This window comes from Pleurodeles waltl, chromosome 7 (assembly GCF_031143425.1).
Source record: "Pleurodeles waltl isolate 20211129_DDA chromosome 7, aPleWal1.hap1.20221129, whole genome shotgun sequence".
Lineage (NCBI taxonomy): Eukaryota > Metazoa > Chordata > Amphibia > Caudata > Salamandridae > Pleurodeles > Pleurodeles waltl.
The window spans coordinates 1,057,091,986-1,057,107,375 of NC_090446.1; the positions used below are offsets into that span (position 1 = coordinate 1,057,091,986).

The 15,390-nt window shown below is 48.2% G+C and overlaps 1 protein-coding gene across 8 annotated transcripts in view; it reads right to left on the bottom strand.

Annotated features, from left to right (window-relative positions):
- RHBDL3 (rhomboid like 3) overlaps nucleotides 1-15,390 on the bottom strand; it is a 541,614-nt gene that overhangs the window by 210,620 nt on the left and 315,604 nt on the right. For all 8 annotated transcript variants that reach the window (XM_069199957.1, XM_069199951.1, XM_069199956.1 and 5 more), the window contains one exon: nucleotides 3,397-3,555. Coding sequence is in view for 5 of the 8 variants with exons in the window: in XM_069199951.1 (XP_069056052.1) it covers nucleotides 3,397-3,555 (159 nt within the window). In the remaining 3 variants the exon portion in view is untranslated. The remainder of the gene's footprint in view (nucleotides 1-3,396; nucleotides 3,556-15,390) is intronic.

The window sequence follows — 15,390 nt, forward strand, 5'->3', positions numbered from 1 at the left end:
GCAGAGTTCATTTTGCACGTTCATGAATAGCTTTTGTTCGATGTTGCAAATAATGTTCAAAACGTCTCCGCATGATTGTCTCACTGGTGAGTGCCCTGCTTACTTACAAAACAGGATAGTGCTAACATATAATGCCATTAATGTGGTGTACCTGGACTTGCCAGGAGAATTTTTACACGGATCATTTCTTGCTGAATTGGTGCTAGCTAATTCTTTATGAAAAAACAGTAAATAAGAACCGGTTGGTTTGGGGGGTGAGTCACATTTTAGAGATTTTTCTTGCGGACTTTCTCATTCTGTCGGGGATGCTCTCCAACTTTTTCTTGACTTTGCTGCTCATTTGAGACTCATAATGATTTATTTACTCTTGACAATTCCATTTTAACTTTCCATTTCAAGCCTTCATGGCATTTCGTTTGTAGCATTTGATTTGATATTTTTTTATAAAATCATTTAACTTTCCCTGATCGAGTACTCAGTTATTGAGTGTTTTTCATGACTTACTTATTTACTCTGCCAAACTGCCGCGGGGTGGGTGCTCTCTTGCACAAGATTAACCCGAAGGAGAACTTCTTGAGGTAATGGTGGAATTTTGAAAGCTTTGGCATGTCACAATTAGTGTGGTATAGTCCTAAATATTGGGGTAATGGTTCCTGCTCCCACACATATATACCCCATGGAACAGAAGGCTTGACTGTACAAAACCAGAAAGCAAAGCACAAAGCATGCTGGATAAAGTTCTGTGCAGGGAAGCTTCCATCTTAACTATGGTACCAGTAGAATGTCCACCCTGCCTTTCTTGCAGCGGATCACGGACCCGTGACCCATGCGGGTGACCCACGTGAGAAGTCTTGCTGGAACAGTTTTTCCCTCACAGACCCAGATACACTTGATTCACACAGCAAGATGGAAGCAAAGGCTGACAGCCGTAGGACTGGTAGTGAGCTTGCAAGCTTTATTACGTTTTTGGAGCCAGAACACGTAATATAGCTGTCAAGTGACCTTTACTTAGGTGGCCCGCCTGCATTTTATACTACAAACTGTCCGTCCAGTCATCTATATTGCAATTCACACTTATAGGTGGGACAGCAGATTGAGGTTAGTGGGCCCTTATTAAGACCTTGACAGATGGAGAGCTATGAAATGAACCCTTTAGCCAGTGCTGAGGCTGGTGGCATTTACTTTGTGTCCTGTATTCCATGTGTTTCCAGCAATTCTGTGGGTGTTTCCAGGTAAATTATATTATCCTACTCCATGATTGGTGAATGCATGAGGTAATTTGGCTAACTTATATGTGAAGTTACATCATTTCATCAACGGATTTTCTACAGTGCTATTGGGCTGAATTGGCATCAGTACGCTTTACACAATAGAAAGAAAGGGGACATTTTACATAGAATATTAATGGTTGTCATTTATGCCACCATCATAGTACTTCATAGGAAAGACACAGCAGAAGTGAAACAACAGAAAGTAAGAGATCATGAAAACGCTTTGTTAAATGGATTAAATCTATTAATCTATTGCTTGTTTGAAAAGTTCCTAACTCCAGTGTGAAAGATGTACCCGGTAGACAAGACAGGTCCCCAGGAACAGGCACAGGAGGCCGAATAAGAAACCTAGGAATGGTGAGCTTGTTAGAGAGAGACAGATTAAAGCACCTGGACCAATGGAGGCATTGCATAGGGTAGGCCTTTTCATGCTATGTTACATTATGATACAAGATCTATACTGTGCTGACTACAAACTCAACAGTCCCTTGCAACATGCTCTGCTTCCCTGGATGTATAGGATTTTGAGTAAGGTTGTAGATCAGGCCAGGAAGTGATTGATTCAGGCAGTAATGTTGGCAAGGGGAACTTTCCACAGTTTGGTTACTTGAATGAAGAAGATTCTGTCAACCCACCCCAGGCATCTGGGTTTCAGGATGGTCAGTGTATGGAAGTATGCCACACAAAGGGTGCTCTTGGTTGTGTATGATTCACTTGTAGCTTGGAGTGGTGCCTTGAAGGTCAGGTGAAGGACACTGGATCTGATTTACTGAGTATGAAAGGAGGCTCTCAGTGGTATGTGTGGCGGAAAAATGGTTGGGTTCCCTTTTGTTACGGGCAGCATTGAATCACTCTGTTGTGTTTCAGACTTTTTGGAATCTGCCTGGATGACAAATGGGAAAAGCAGCATGTATAGCAATGGCACTGCATAGTGTGACATTTATTATAGAGCTGATGACTATAGCCTGTTGTTTTGTTTATTGAGTTATTTTGAAGGAGAAGAATACACTCTTTTATCAGGGCTAACTTGATATGTAATTGTGAGGGGAAGCCACGTGTGGTGACTGTTTTGAAGTACAAAAGAGAATGACTGAGAAGAGTTGCAGACACTAGGTAACAAGAGATCATGTTCAGAGAAAGTGATACAGGCATCAGAACATCTATCTATCTTGGATCTGTTTTATGTAGGAGCACTTTTTATCTTGGATAGGCTGGTCAATTGCTTTTGGGAGCTTCTGATATTACTGCAAACAGTCATGCCAGTGGCTACAAGCAAATTTCAGATATTTGCCAAAAAAAAGGAACATTTTCATAACTGGAACATTGTTATGTGTTTTGTTTGAGCAAATCTTCACAGGGAGAGCTATTCATAGAAGTCTAAATTTTGAATAGGGAGGAGCAGGTATCATATAACGCTGGTTTTGGGATGAAAGTGAACCGGCTTACTTGGTATACTTGGGTGCATACGAAAGGTCTCAACCGTTGTGTTGATGACCAGTAACCCCCATGTATTGGAATCTTTCACTTTTGTCAACAGTGGCGACAGTCTGTCAATCCGCGGCTGAGAATCAGGGGCATGGCTGATTTCTTTTGGCATGCACAGGATTAAATAACTACATACCCCAATATTCCTGATGGTGTGATGCTAGAAGCCAAGAAACTAGAAACAACACAAGCGACAACTAGAATCTGGGGATGAGGGCCAAGCTTGGCATTATCATCCAAGGAGGTGAGGGTGAGAGTTGGCTTATCGTTCTCTGCACTGGGAGCTGGATCCCCTCTAGCTCTTTAGAGGAATACTGTATCAGCAAACTACTAAAAATCAGTGTCCACGTTCATTCTTGGTCTTTTGCGAGGTCATGAGGGAAAAGCCACTGCTGACTCCACCTGACGGCCATTCCATTCACAAATTGTACTTTTCCTTCAGCTCAAATAACTATGTAATTAGTGAGATCACAACACTTTAAATCCTGACGATATCTAGGCCGTGAATAAAAAAAATCCTACATTGTGATTGTGTGTCTAATATCATACACCACTTTTATGCCTGATTCTCGCCGGGCCAGAACAATACATCTTGAAAGCTCCGTCAGTGGTGGCCATCTTGTTTTGGCAGTATACTCACCAGGTTGACAAAGTCCTGATAGCAGATCTTCCCGTCGGAGTTACTGTCTGCCAGCGCCAAGAGGACCTCAAGCTTGTGTGGGTCCAGCTCTGACCCGTGCTGTTGCAGAAGCGTCCAGAATTTTTCTGTGCTGATGTAGCCAGTGTTTTCTGGGTCGAACTGTAGCAGAAATAAAGTATAGAAAAAAAGAGACATGTAAGTTACCAGAAACCTGCAAACGTTTTTGATCACATCCTAACTGTTTTCAGTATTGACTCCTTCCATCGAGGGCAATACAAGATGGGAGACTGGGACGAGGGAGGATGTTGCAAACCTCTCCATGTATGGGGCACTGATGGCTGATCTGTCAACCTAGCAGAAAGCCCAGGTGCCTAAGTGACGCACACAGGCTGTGCAGCAAAGAAAACATGGTGCAAGGTGTCACCACATCAGAAATGTTTGTATGGTCGGAAGTAGAACAAAAGCATTGGGCATGAAATTCAAATAAAAGGAGCAAAGACCAGAGGGTAAGGATAAGCCCATCACTTTGAATAAGCCACTGAGTGCCACGAATTGGAGTAATTTTAGTGGCACTTGAAGGTTGCATTCACAGCAGTGTCGGGCAACGCTGGTAATCCAAGCACTCAGACCACTCAGCCAGGAACCAGAAACTTCCCTTTTTAAAGAAAATCAGCTATTTTATTTACATTAAAACTATTGCCCGCTTGCAGATGTGGCAGATTAATCAATCTTTATCACATTTACCATCCCAATCTGAGCTGGTCCTGCCCTTTGGCATCTCAAAGGTCTGAAAAACACCACACCCATCGGTCCATCTTTTAAACTGCACCCATGTGTCATCAGCCTGATCACTTGATTATTACTGATGCCACTGTAACATCCTAGCCTTACTTTTAGGTTAGGAGGCGTTGGTCGGGGAGATGACACCAGCTGCTGCTTCGGCCGCAACCTCCAGGGGGCGCTCAAATTACTCCTAAATGGCTTATTCATAGGGATGGCCAAGCTCTTTGTCTGAATTGCAAGCCAAATGCTTTGGTGGCTTTCTGAATGTCCTGGCTCTACTTCCAGCCGTGTGACCCTTTGTGGTGTGGTGGCTCCTTCCACTCTGCTTGATTTGCCGTTTCAGGCAGGGGCATGCTGGTCTCAATGCGCAGAATTTGTAGAAGGAGGAACCGGCCGTAGGGCAGGGACAGAGCCAGTAATGTGTGGACATAATCTGCTGTTATGTTCTCAGAAGCTTTTCCTTACGGAATTTCAAAGGCACCTATTTGTTGAAAATTCTTTCACTGGCACGTGCCTAGACTGTCCCATCCTGGTCTTATCATGCTTTCAGAGGCACTGGCCTCGAGCGGATTCAATAGTGTAAAAATCTGGCTTTCATGAAAATCGAGAGAATAATCTATAACATTATTCTGAACTTTTTCTTCTAATGTGGTGACTCCATGAGCTATACCCTGCATTCCCACAGCCTTGCCTTCAATCGGGCACAAAATCTATTGAAAAAGTAAGTTCCTGTTCTAAAACTTCATGGGAACACGTGTTTCGCTTCAACAATAAATATAGTGGCAACCATAGCAGTACAGTGCACAGACGTCCGCCGGGGTGTCATGACACTGGCAACTTTGTAAAACAATCTCAAATGCAGACTGTAGTCTTCCATAATATAATCACCATAGTTTTAGTATTTGCACGTGAGAGCGTGGAAGGACGGAGTAGGAGAAACAATTTAAAAATAATAATGTTACTGTTCTATTTAAATAGCTGATCCACGGACCCACCGGCCCCAAAGCGCTCTGTGCAGAGCATTATCAAAGTTTTAGCACTGCCTCGGATTATCCGGGGAGCAGGTCTCCTGCCACACCTGGTACCCAGCCTCTGCGTGCTGAGCGAGAACCAGTGACACGGCCCCGCCCGTCTGCGAGCTCCCCGGGGCTCCCTTCCCAGCAACCTGATGCGGGTCCCTGTGCTGCGGGGGTCCCCCATTCAGGCGGCTGATCTATTTCTACCTCTGGACTCCGGCGGCTTGTGAAGCTGGGACTTTCCTTGGCACGGAGCATCCCCTCTCTCTGTCTCCCGTGAAAGCGGGAAGCTCTGTGGCGGGAACAAACAAGCCGCGGAATGGCCCCCGGGTCTGGCGACCCCTCGGAGCGGCGGGGAGAATGAAGACAAGTGCGTAGTTGACCCGGCGCGCATGGCGGCCACTGTCCCTGGCAGCCACTGTCCCTGGCGGCCACTGTCCCTGGCGGCCACTGTCCCTGGCGGCCACTGCCCCTGGCAGCCACTCTCCCTGACGGCCACTGCCCCTGGCAGCCACTCTCCCTGGCAGCCACTGTCCCTGGCGGCCACTGTCCCTGGCGGCCACTCTCCCTGGCGGCCACTCTCCCTGGCAGCCGCTGCTCCTGGCAGCCACTCTCCCTGGCGGCCACTCTCCCTGGCGGCCACTGCCCCTGGCAGCCACTCTCCCTGACGGCCACTTCCCCTGGCAGCCACTCTCCCTGGCGGCCACTGCCCCTGGCAGCCACTCTCCCTGACGGCCACTCTCCCTGACGGCCACTCTCCCTGGCAGCCACTCTCCCTGGCAGCCACTCTCCCTGGCGGCCACTGCCCCTGGCGGCCACTGCCCCTGGCAGCCACTCTCCCTGACGGCCACTCTCCCTGGCAGCCACTCTCCCTGGCGGCCACTGCCCCTGGCAGCCACTCTCCCTGACGACCACTGCCCCTGGCAGCCACTCTCCCTGGCAGCCACTGTCCCTGGCAGCCACTGTCCCTGGCAGCCACTCTCCCTGGCAGCCACTCTCCCTGACGACCACTGCCCCTGGCAGTCACTCTCCCTGGCAGCCACTGCCCCTGGCGGCCACTGTCCCTGGCAGCCGCTGCTCCTGGCAGCCACTCCCCCTGGCGGCCACTGTCCCTGGCGGCCACTGCCCCTGGCAGCCACTCTCCCTGACGGCCACTCTCCCTGGCAGCCACTCTCCCTGGCGGCTGGCGCGAGCTCCGGGTCACCCGCACTCTTGAGGCACGGCACCCGCAGGCCCGTCGCACGCGCTGCACCATGAACTGGCTCACTTGAGCTAAGAGAGACAAATGCGAGTGGTGTTGTGCGTGCCAGCCTGAACGCGGCAGATGGCTCCTTGGTGTCCTGCGCGAAACAAGCTAGGAGTGTGTCTGTATGCCAGGGGGCGGCCTTCAACTTCGCGAAAGCCCTCTCAAACCCCCGCCAGCCGTTGGCATCCCTCCCGGAAGCCATTGCGACTCTGCAGGGATGGAGTAACGTGGCTGGGGCCCTTCGTTTGGGCTCACTGGCCCGCGCCCTAGGCCTGGAGGTCGGCAGAGCACGCTCCTGCGCCAGAGACGTTTGCGTCACAGGCGTCTCACACCGCTGGAGATTTGGCGCAAAATGTAAATACATCACAGCTTCTTTAAGTCTCTGTTCAAATCTCCTGACTACGCGCCCATTGAGGAACTGCAGCAGGGCTCTCCATTTAGTAATAAAACCTCAGAAATAATACAATATTTGAACATTAAAGAAAATGAATAGAGCCTAGGGCAAGCCCCTGCGGGCCTGCTGGCACTGACTGCTAACTGGGCGCAGGAACACACATGGAGGGGCGTCTAGGCTACAGATGGCGTCGGGAAGTTGGTTCCCGAGCTGGGTGAATAGGACAGGGCCTCATGAAGGGAGCAGTGGCCAGAAGACGACGTGATGTCAATCACAGTAGGTGTACAAGATTGTAGGATTGAAGTCCTGACTTTTGGGGATGGATGTCATGCCCAAGGGACATTCTTGAAAAGAACCAGTCCAGCAACTAGAAGCTTGACTAAGGACATAGGACCTGGGCCAGTGCTTTCTTGTGTCTCTCTTTTTACTGAAAGTCAGCTGCTGCGTTTTGGACTTACAGGCAGGGGCAACTCCTCCATAAGGGCGAAGGAGCGTTGTGCCCCACCAGCAGCGGCAGATGCAAAACCTTGCAAAGAAAAGGATAATAAACTATGATATCTTTGAAAGTGGTGGGGCAACAGGGGTGACATGCACTGAGGGGGAGTGCTGTGCACTCCCAATCACTGTGCATGTATGTTTGGCTGGCCATCTTGGGCTGGCCAAACACACACGCGCACAGGGCTCTCAGTCTGCCTCGGAGCGCCCAGCTAGGGCTCTCCCAGCCAATCCTGATGCTGCTTTGAGCAGTGCCACGATTGGCCGCAAGGCAGGCTGGGAGCCTATGCTTGTGTGCAGCGATGACGAGGAGAGAGGAGCAGCTCATGGCGGAGGAGGTACGTTTAAAAAAAAATATTTTAATAAATTTACATGTATTCATCCCCCTAACTCTTCAAGCCCCCCCGTGCGCCGCCCTGCCTCCAGGAATCCCCACGAGCCGCGACTGCTTACAAGGGATTACAACAAGCACTGGCAAAGTCAATAGGTCTGGCCTTGACAAACTGGTGCAATGTTCAATTTTTTACAATACTTTTATTGCAACCATATGACACATAAGTAAAAAGAAACAAAATGCTGCCACCTAAATGTGTTAGCCATGTGCTTGCAAAAAAAATAAGAATTTTAAAAACCATTCACTGGTGTGGCAGTTTTACTAGTGAGATTTATTTTTAAATAACAAGCCTTTCAGGTGAGCAACACATTTTATCATTATTAATTGTGAATGAGACAACAATAACTAAATACCTAAACAAACACAAATTGCAGGCAGCCATGGTTACAATATCACTTTTAAGCAAGAGATGGAAAAGAAAACAAAGTGCGCAATCAAAGTGAAGGCAAAATAAATTTAGGGTATTTAAAGATAAAAAATAAATACGCAGATTATGAATCAACTTTGTCACTGAAAAAAAGTGAACAATTTTTAGGCATATCTGAACAATGTGCACAGGATTTATGCAGTCACTGAAAGGGAAGGGAGCTAAATGGTAAAGTGGTTGACTCCCTGCCACATGATGTATGCTGCGGTGAATGCAGCAGAATGTGCATGACTATTTAACAGACCAATAGATAAAACCAGATGTCCAAGAGCTTCCTTCTATAACTGTACCAGCAAATCATTTTTTTGTTTTTGGAAAAACCATAGTCTTATAAGAGAGCCGGAGGCCAGACCTAAAAAAGATAGCCTGGAAGGCTAAGACAGGTTCATAGTAAAGTAAATAATGAAAACATGGGAGATGAGACCAAATTAACTGTGCAGGTTGGCCATAAATAAAAAAAACAAGCATTAGCAAAGTCTCCTTGTAAAACAGCAGCATGCCATCACTCGCAGTGAAGTTAACCACTGGCTGAAGTGACCCACTGCCCCAGGCTGTAGCAGGCGGAAGAAAAATGTGAATGACATAACAGACCAATGGATGAACAGAGCGTCTTACAACTACACATGATATATACATAATTGTGGTAGAATCAAAAGGCATTGGATAGTGCCATATCTAATGATGATTAAGTGAGTAGATAAATAAAGGAATGGCAAAGCTCTCAGCCTTGTGCAGGTTCCGAAACGAAGGAACAGTGAAGGCATGATTGCCGGTAGAAGTGAGGACTCCACTCCGGGCACCATGTTCGAGCAAACGCACCTTCCAAATCTGGGATGAGGGAACACGGGCAAAGCAAGCAGACACAACTCACAGATTAGAACTCAAGACACGGCAGAGCTTCTGAAGCGTTTGCTGCCATCTTGAATGTCGTTTTTAACTTCTGTGTGAGTGAGCGCTGATAAGCTGGACAGTGTAAGAAAATGGGATTTGATTGCAATTGGGGCTACATCACCCAATCTTGTTGCAGGAAAGCGGGCTGATGCAAGAAGTGCCTTGAGTGTTACTCTCCTACCCAGGGGAGATTAAGTGATTTGTCCAGAATCATAGGACGTTGAGCAGACGCCAGAACTCAAACGTGGTTCCCCAGTTCCAAAGTTGGCCTGATTCCAAAGTTGGCAACTCATGCCTTTAAGCCACATCCCCGTCACTGTGTGACCACACGCCTAGATCTGAAATGTCTGCGCAAGTGTGCTACTTGTTCCTGCTTTTTTCTTAACTCCCGCACTTGGCACACTACAGGCCCGGTGATAGACACCAATTGACATCCAGTACAGTACATGTAATTCTTAGCATACAAAATGACACTTTATCAAATCTTTACAGTGGAATCAATTGGCCGCTTTATTAGTGTGGACAAGCGATCGTGTGACTGCCTCAATGTTAACATATTTACAGGTTATGCAGTTCAGTCAATGATCAACAAGCGTTTAGTACAAATGTCAAATAACTTTTGTCTTGTGCATTCTTTAGTTATCAACCCTTACACGTCTAAGTTCTCCATTTGACAATTTGTCATGCGTTCCATTGTCCTCTGAATTTAGCAGTCCCATTTTCCTTTTATGGAGAAGGCTCTCACCGACAGTGTTTGTTTTACCAGTGTTGTTTATTTGGGGGTAGCCTTCAGTTCTTGGAAATAGGCCCAACTCGCTACCTGGCGTGCTAAATGCCCTGCCATCCGATATGGCGGTTCTGGGCTGCGAGTGCCGTGTTCCGCTTAGCCCCCTTACTTTGCCATCTTACACCCTGCTGTGAGGCATCCCAAGGTGTGTGGCTTTTGTCCGCACACCCCCTTACTAGGTGTGTCCACCAATGATTTTTTGGTAAAACTTTCGCTGTCTTCCGCCTTAAGTCCGACTTGCGACTGTAAGCCTCTTCGTTGGGGTGGGAGGGTGGTTCTTTCTTTGGTGGCGCGCGTCGTCCTGGCCCAGCTGGTCCTGAATTTGGGAGGACCTGTAGGACGCGCTCCTTAAATCCCCATTCTTGACCCCCCCCTCGCCTCCCTAGGGAGGTTTCATTGGGGGGTTTGAAAGTTGCAACCCCCCTGCTATTGGAGGGGTCGTACCTGGCCCACTCCCCACTTTATGGTCATCCTGGGGGGGAAGAGGGGTGCGACGCTCCTTTGTTGGGCGCGCCCTCCCCAAACCGGTTAGACCGGTCCCTTACGGGCCAAGGCGGCCGTTAAGGCGCCGGCCCTTCATGCCCCCTGCGGGGGCGGCCTCTGCACTAACCCCCGCACTTGGCACACTACAGGCCCGGTGATAGACACCAATTGACATCCAGTACAGTACATGTAATTCTTAGCATACAAAATGACACTTTATCAAATCTTTACAGTGGAATCAATTGGCCGCTTTATTAGTGTGGACAAGCGATCGTGTGACTGCCTCAATGTTAACATATTTACAGGTTATGCAGTTCGGTCAATGATCAACAAGCGTTTAGTACAAATGTCAAATAACTTTTGTCTTGTGCATTCTTTAGTTATCAACCCTTACACGTCTAAGTTCTCCATTTGACAATTTGTCATGCGTTCCATTGTCCTCTGAATTTAGCAGTCCCATTTTCCTTTTATGGAGAAGGCTCTCACCGACAGTGTTTGTTTTACCAGTGTTGTTTATTTGGGGGTAGCCTTCAGTTCTTGGAAATAGGCCCAACTCGCTACCTGGCGTGCTAAATGCCCTGCCATCCGATATGGCGGTTCTGGGCTGCGAGTGCCGTGTTCCGCTTAGCCCCCTTACTTTGCCATCTTACACCCTGCCGTGAGGCATCCCAAGGTGTGTGGCTTTTGTCCGCACACCCCCTTACTAGGTGTGTCCACCAATGATTTTTTGGTAAAACTTTCGCTGTCTTCCGCCACGCTGCCAGTGAGGCTTACGTCTCCTGGCAACTCCCCCTTCGTGTTTTTTTTTCTTTCATTTTTATGCCAGACTAGCCGCTAGGTTGGACCAAAAGATGGTCAACCCTTCCTCTGATAAATGTACGCCGTCCGGCGCATAGAGCTCTGGTCTCCTCAGGTGGATCAGGCCATGCCGGATGCTTTCCCACCCGTTGTATTTGCAGTACTTGGCGACTGCCAGGTTTAGCTTTCTCCTGGAGTTATCCACTGCACTATCTGAAGTTGCCCCACGCCACCTGATCCGGGGGATTAGCTCTGACCAAATGATGGTGGTGTGTCCTAGCCGCCTGGCGATGCTCCACAGGACCTCTTTTATGTTGTTGAGGAGTGTCTTCATCCCCAACGTGGTCAGGTCGTTGCCCCCCAGGTGGATGATAATGGCGTCCGGGTGTTCTTGGGCGGATTCGATAATTTTTTCAATTGCAGCCTGGAGCTGTGCCCATCTCATGCCTGGAAATCCCCACCACCGTATCCTGTTTGCTGGTCTGTCCTTTGGGTGCGACCTTCCGTTCCGTTTCCACCATGCCTCCAGTCTGGAAACAAATGAGTGCCCTATGATCCATGTGACCTTGGGGGGTGCCCCCGCCCCTGGAATGACAAGATACCGTCACAATAGGTGAGGCCGAATGTAACTTTTGAAGGCGTTGGAACGCCATCTACCAACTGCTTTGATTGCGTTTGCTTCAAGCCCCAGTGCGGCTGCGGTGGTGGCTGCCCCGATGCGAAATGAATGGGCACTGAAATCCGCCGCTGGGAAACCTTCCCTCCCTAGGGCTTTCCGCATGACCGCGGTGAACTGGAACCTGCTCAGGTTGTCCCCGTTGGCATGTTTGAACAGGGGGCCTGGCCCGGCCGGGCGAGCCTGCAAATACTCTCCTATGCTGACCACTGGGCAGTACTTTGGTTGGTTTATGCGCTTTAATCTGATGCTAGTGCCCTGGCCTGCTTGGTCCGTTTTGGATCGTCTCAGGGTTAGCCGTACCTCTTCTGGTTCTAGATGACAGTCCCCGATCTGTAAGCATGACTTGTCCCCTGAGAGCTTGGCGGCTGCCGCCAGCTCGCCCACCCTGAAAGCCCCAAAGAACGCTGTGGTGAAGGCTGCCCTGAAAAGTAGCTGCTCGTACCGGTCCTCCGCTACGAGCTGCAGGGAATTTATTAGCTTAGTTAGTTTGCTGAAATCAATGGGGCGTCTGGTGTCTTTTCTGCACCCCTCTAGGCGTTTCCAGCCTTTCATGGCTGTTTTTATATAGTGCGAGCCGGTGGGGTCCAATCCCAACTGTAATTTTGAATGGTGGGCGACCGCCGCAAGGTGTGCTTGTGCCCAGGACTTGGTTTTTCCCTGTTCGAATGCCCAGAGGATGAAATGCTCTGCTGCTCGCCTGGTTTCTGCGGCGTTGGTTAATGATTCTAAGCCCCCCATGTCCATAAAAACCTTGGTATACTTATCATACCTCCGCTGGGTTTCAGGCGTGAAAGCGCTCTTTACTAGAACGGACAGCTCTGCTCTGCCAGATCCCATAGCTCTACTGGGAAGGTGGTCATCCTGTGGTTTGCCTCTGGAGCGAGTTTCCTGAACCTGTCCATCTGAGAACGAGAAAGGGCGTCCGCACGTGAGTTCTTGGCGCCCTCTACATGCCTTGCCCTGATGTCCACGTTGTTTCTCAACTGGATGGAAACTAAACGCCTAAGCAATCTCAAGGTGTTGTGGCAAGATGCCGATCCTTTGTTAATGGCCATGACCACTCCTAGGTTGTCTGACCACAGGGTTATTTTCAGATTTTTTAGCTGAGATTTCCATATTGTTAGTGCGACTATTATGGGGAATAGCTCTAGGAAGGTGATGTTCTTCGTGATCCCTAGCTCCAACCACCTGCGTGGCCATTTTGCCGCACACCACTCCTTCCCCAGGATGGCCCCGAAACCACAGCCGCCTGCGGCGTCTGTAAATAGAGAGATCTCCCTGGCAACCACCCAGCCTTTTCTCCATATGAGCTGGCCGTTGAATTCCTCCAAAAAGGAGTCCCACATGGCGAGGTCTCTTTTGACCCCGCTTCCCAGTCTCACATGATGGTGTTTCTCACGCAGCCCTGCTGTCAACCGGCTCAGGCGCCTGGCGAACACCCTGCCTGCTGGGATAACTCTTGTGGCGAAATTGAGTTTGCCCACCATGCTCTGCAACTCGCCTAGGGTTGCTTTCTGTCTGCCCAGCATGGCCCTGATGTCTGCCTTTAGCTCAGTTACTTTTTCGCGCGGCAGCCTGGATGTGCCTGTGACCGTGTCTAATTCTATGCCCAGGAATACAAGTGAGGTGGTGGGCCCCACTGTCTTGTCTTCTTTGGTGGCGCGCGTCGTCCTGGCCCAGCTGGTCCTGAATTTGGGAGGACCTGTAGGACGCGCTCCTTAAATCCCCATTCTTGACCCCCCCCTTGCCTCCCTAGGGAGGTTTCATTGGGGGGTTTGAAAGTTGCAACCCCCCTGCTATTGGAGGGGTCGTACCTGGCCCACTCCCCACTTTATGGTCATCCTGGGGGGGAAGGGGGGTGCGACGCTCCTTTGTTGGGCGCGCCCTCCCCAAACCGGTTAGACCGGTCCCTTTCGGGCCAAGGCGGCCGTTAAGGCGCCGGCCCTTCATGCCCCCTGCGGGGGCGGCCTCTGCACAAACAGCTATAAATTCACGTTTAAATTCAGCTTCATAAATGCATACTAACACAACCCTAATCATAATGTCTTCTCAATGGCGTGCCTCAGAATGACTTATTTCACTGCCATCAAAGCGTCCCACTTCAAAACTAACCAATTCGGTGCTTTAAAACGCCTAAAAATGTCTATTTAAAAAGTCAACGAGCCCAGGTATTTCCTTTTAGTACCTCTTTCTAAAAGTAATAACGGACCTCAAAGTAACGTGCGCTGAAATCGTTTTAAAACAGGAGAAAGGTGGATTGTAAAATAAACATTCTGGCTTTGTGTTAGTACAAAGAACCGCAACGTGTTCAACTATTTATCTTTTCTTGTGTTAATAGTAATACAAATAACTGGTTTGGTTGCTTCAAATGGACTCGGGTCAAAAAGCGTTAATGTTTATAAAACCACATAACTAGTTATGTTGCTGTGTTTGAATTTTCTTAACGATACAAAAAACCTATATTGGTTTATTAACAAGGAAATAGGGTGAATTATGAAAGTAAAAGTTAAATTGTAATTTAGTTAATTCAGGAAAACCGTGAATACTAATCTAGCTTTATTTGTTTTTGTTTTAAGTAAGGAAGATGTATTGCAGTCTTGAGGCAAAATTGATAAATATGTGAAAATGTACAAATGGAACCGAATATTATATGACATGAAACTGTAGGCTATGGAAGATAAGGGTTACATTTTTGAGGTGAGTCATGACTGAGCGCCAACTTACCCTATAGTGAAGGACCCACAAAACAAACGGGTTCTCCCCAAGGGAAAGCTTGATTTACCCTTGGTAGGTTGTCCTCAGCAGCAAGGCAATGCCACGAGAAAGGTGTGTGAAGGTTGTGTGAAAAAAAACAACGCATGAACAATATGGTAAATGGAATAAACTTAAATAACCAAAGGAAGAGGAAGAGTAAGAATTATTACAAAGACACCACTAACGGGAACCCATGGAGTTGAGGAGATGGCAAAGAAATGAAAAGCCAGCAATAGGAAAGAAGGAAAAGTTACCCCAATGTAAGCCTAGAGGAGACAGAAAATGAGAAAAGTCCTCTTGTGGAAGTCCTGCTGCTACCCTGGGCCTAGTCATGTCAATGTCGGAGCGTGAAATGGTCAAAGCTCTTACATTTGGACTTTGAAACTTTTCGAGAGAATACATCCGTTCTGAAGGCCTAGGCAGGTTCTTGTATATGTGCATGGCTCCAGGACCGAAGATGTGTGAAGTGGGAGTCCCTGATGAGCCACAGAAGTGTTGAGTGAACAGTTTAAACCACTAGTTGAAGGCTTCTGATGCTCTACACTACACCACCGGACGCACATTGCATCCTTTCTGAAATATTTTAATATGCGAGTTTCCCACACTCCATTTCCATTGCAGGGGCAAACAGATGGGTTATTTTTAGGAAGGTGGGTTCAAACCTGGTATATTTGGTTAAAGGCCTCAGACAGTAGTTCTTTTTGCCACCCAACCTTGTCAAACACCGGTAGAAATTGAAATCTCCTCCAAAATAGGCTATTTCAGACAAAGTTGTATTTTGAAGACTTTTTTTTTTGTTTGGTCTATTCAGGACTATTTTCCCTGAATGCCGTGATCTTTGTAGAAG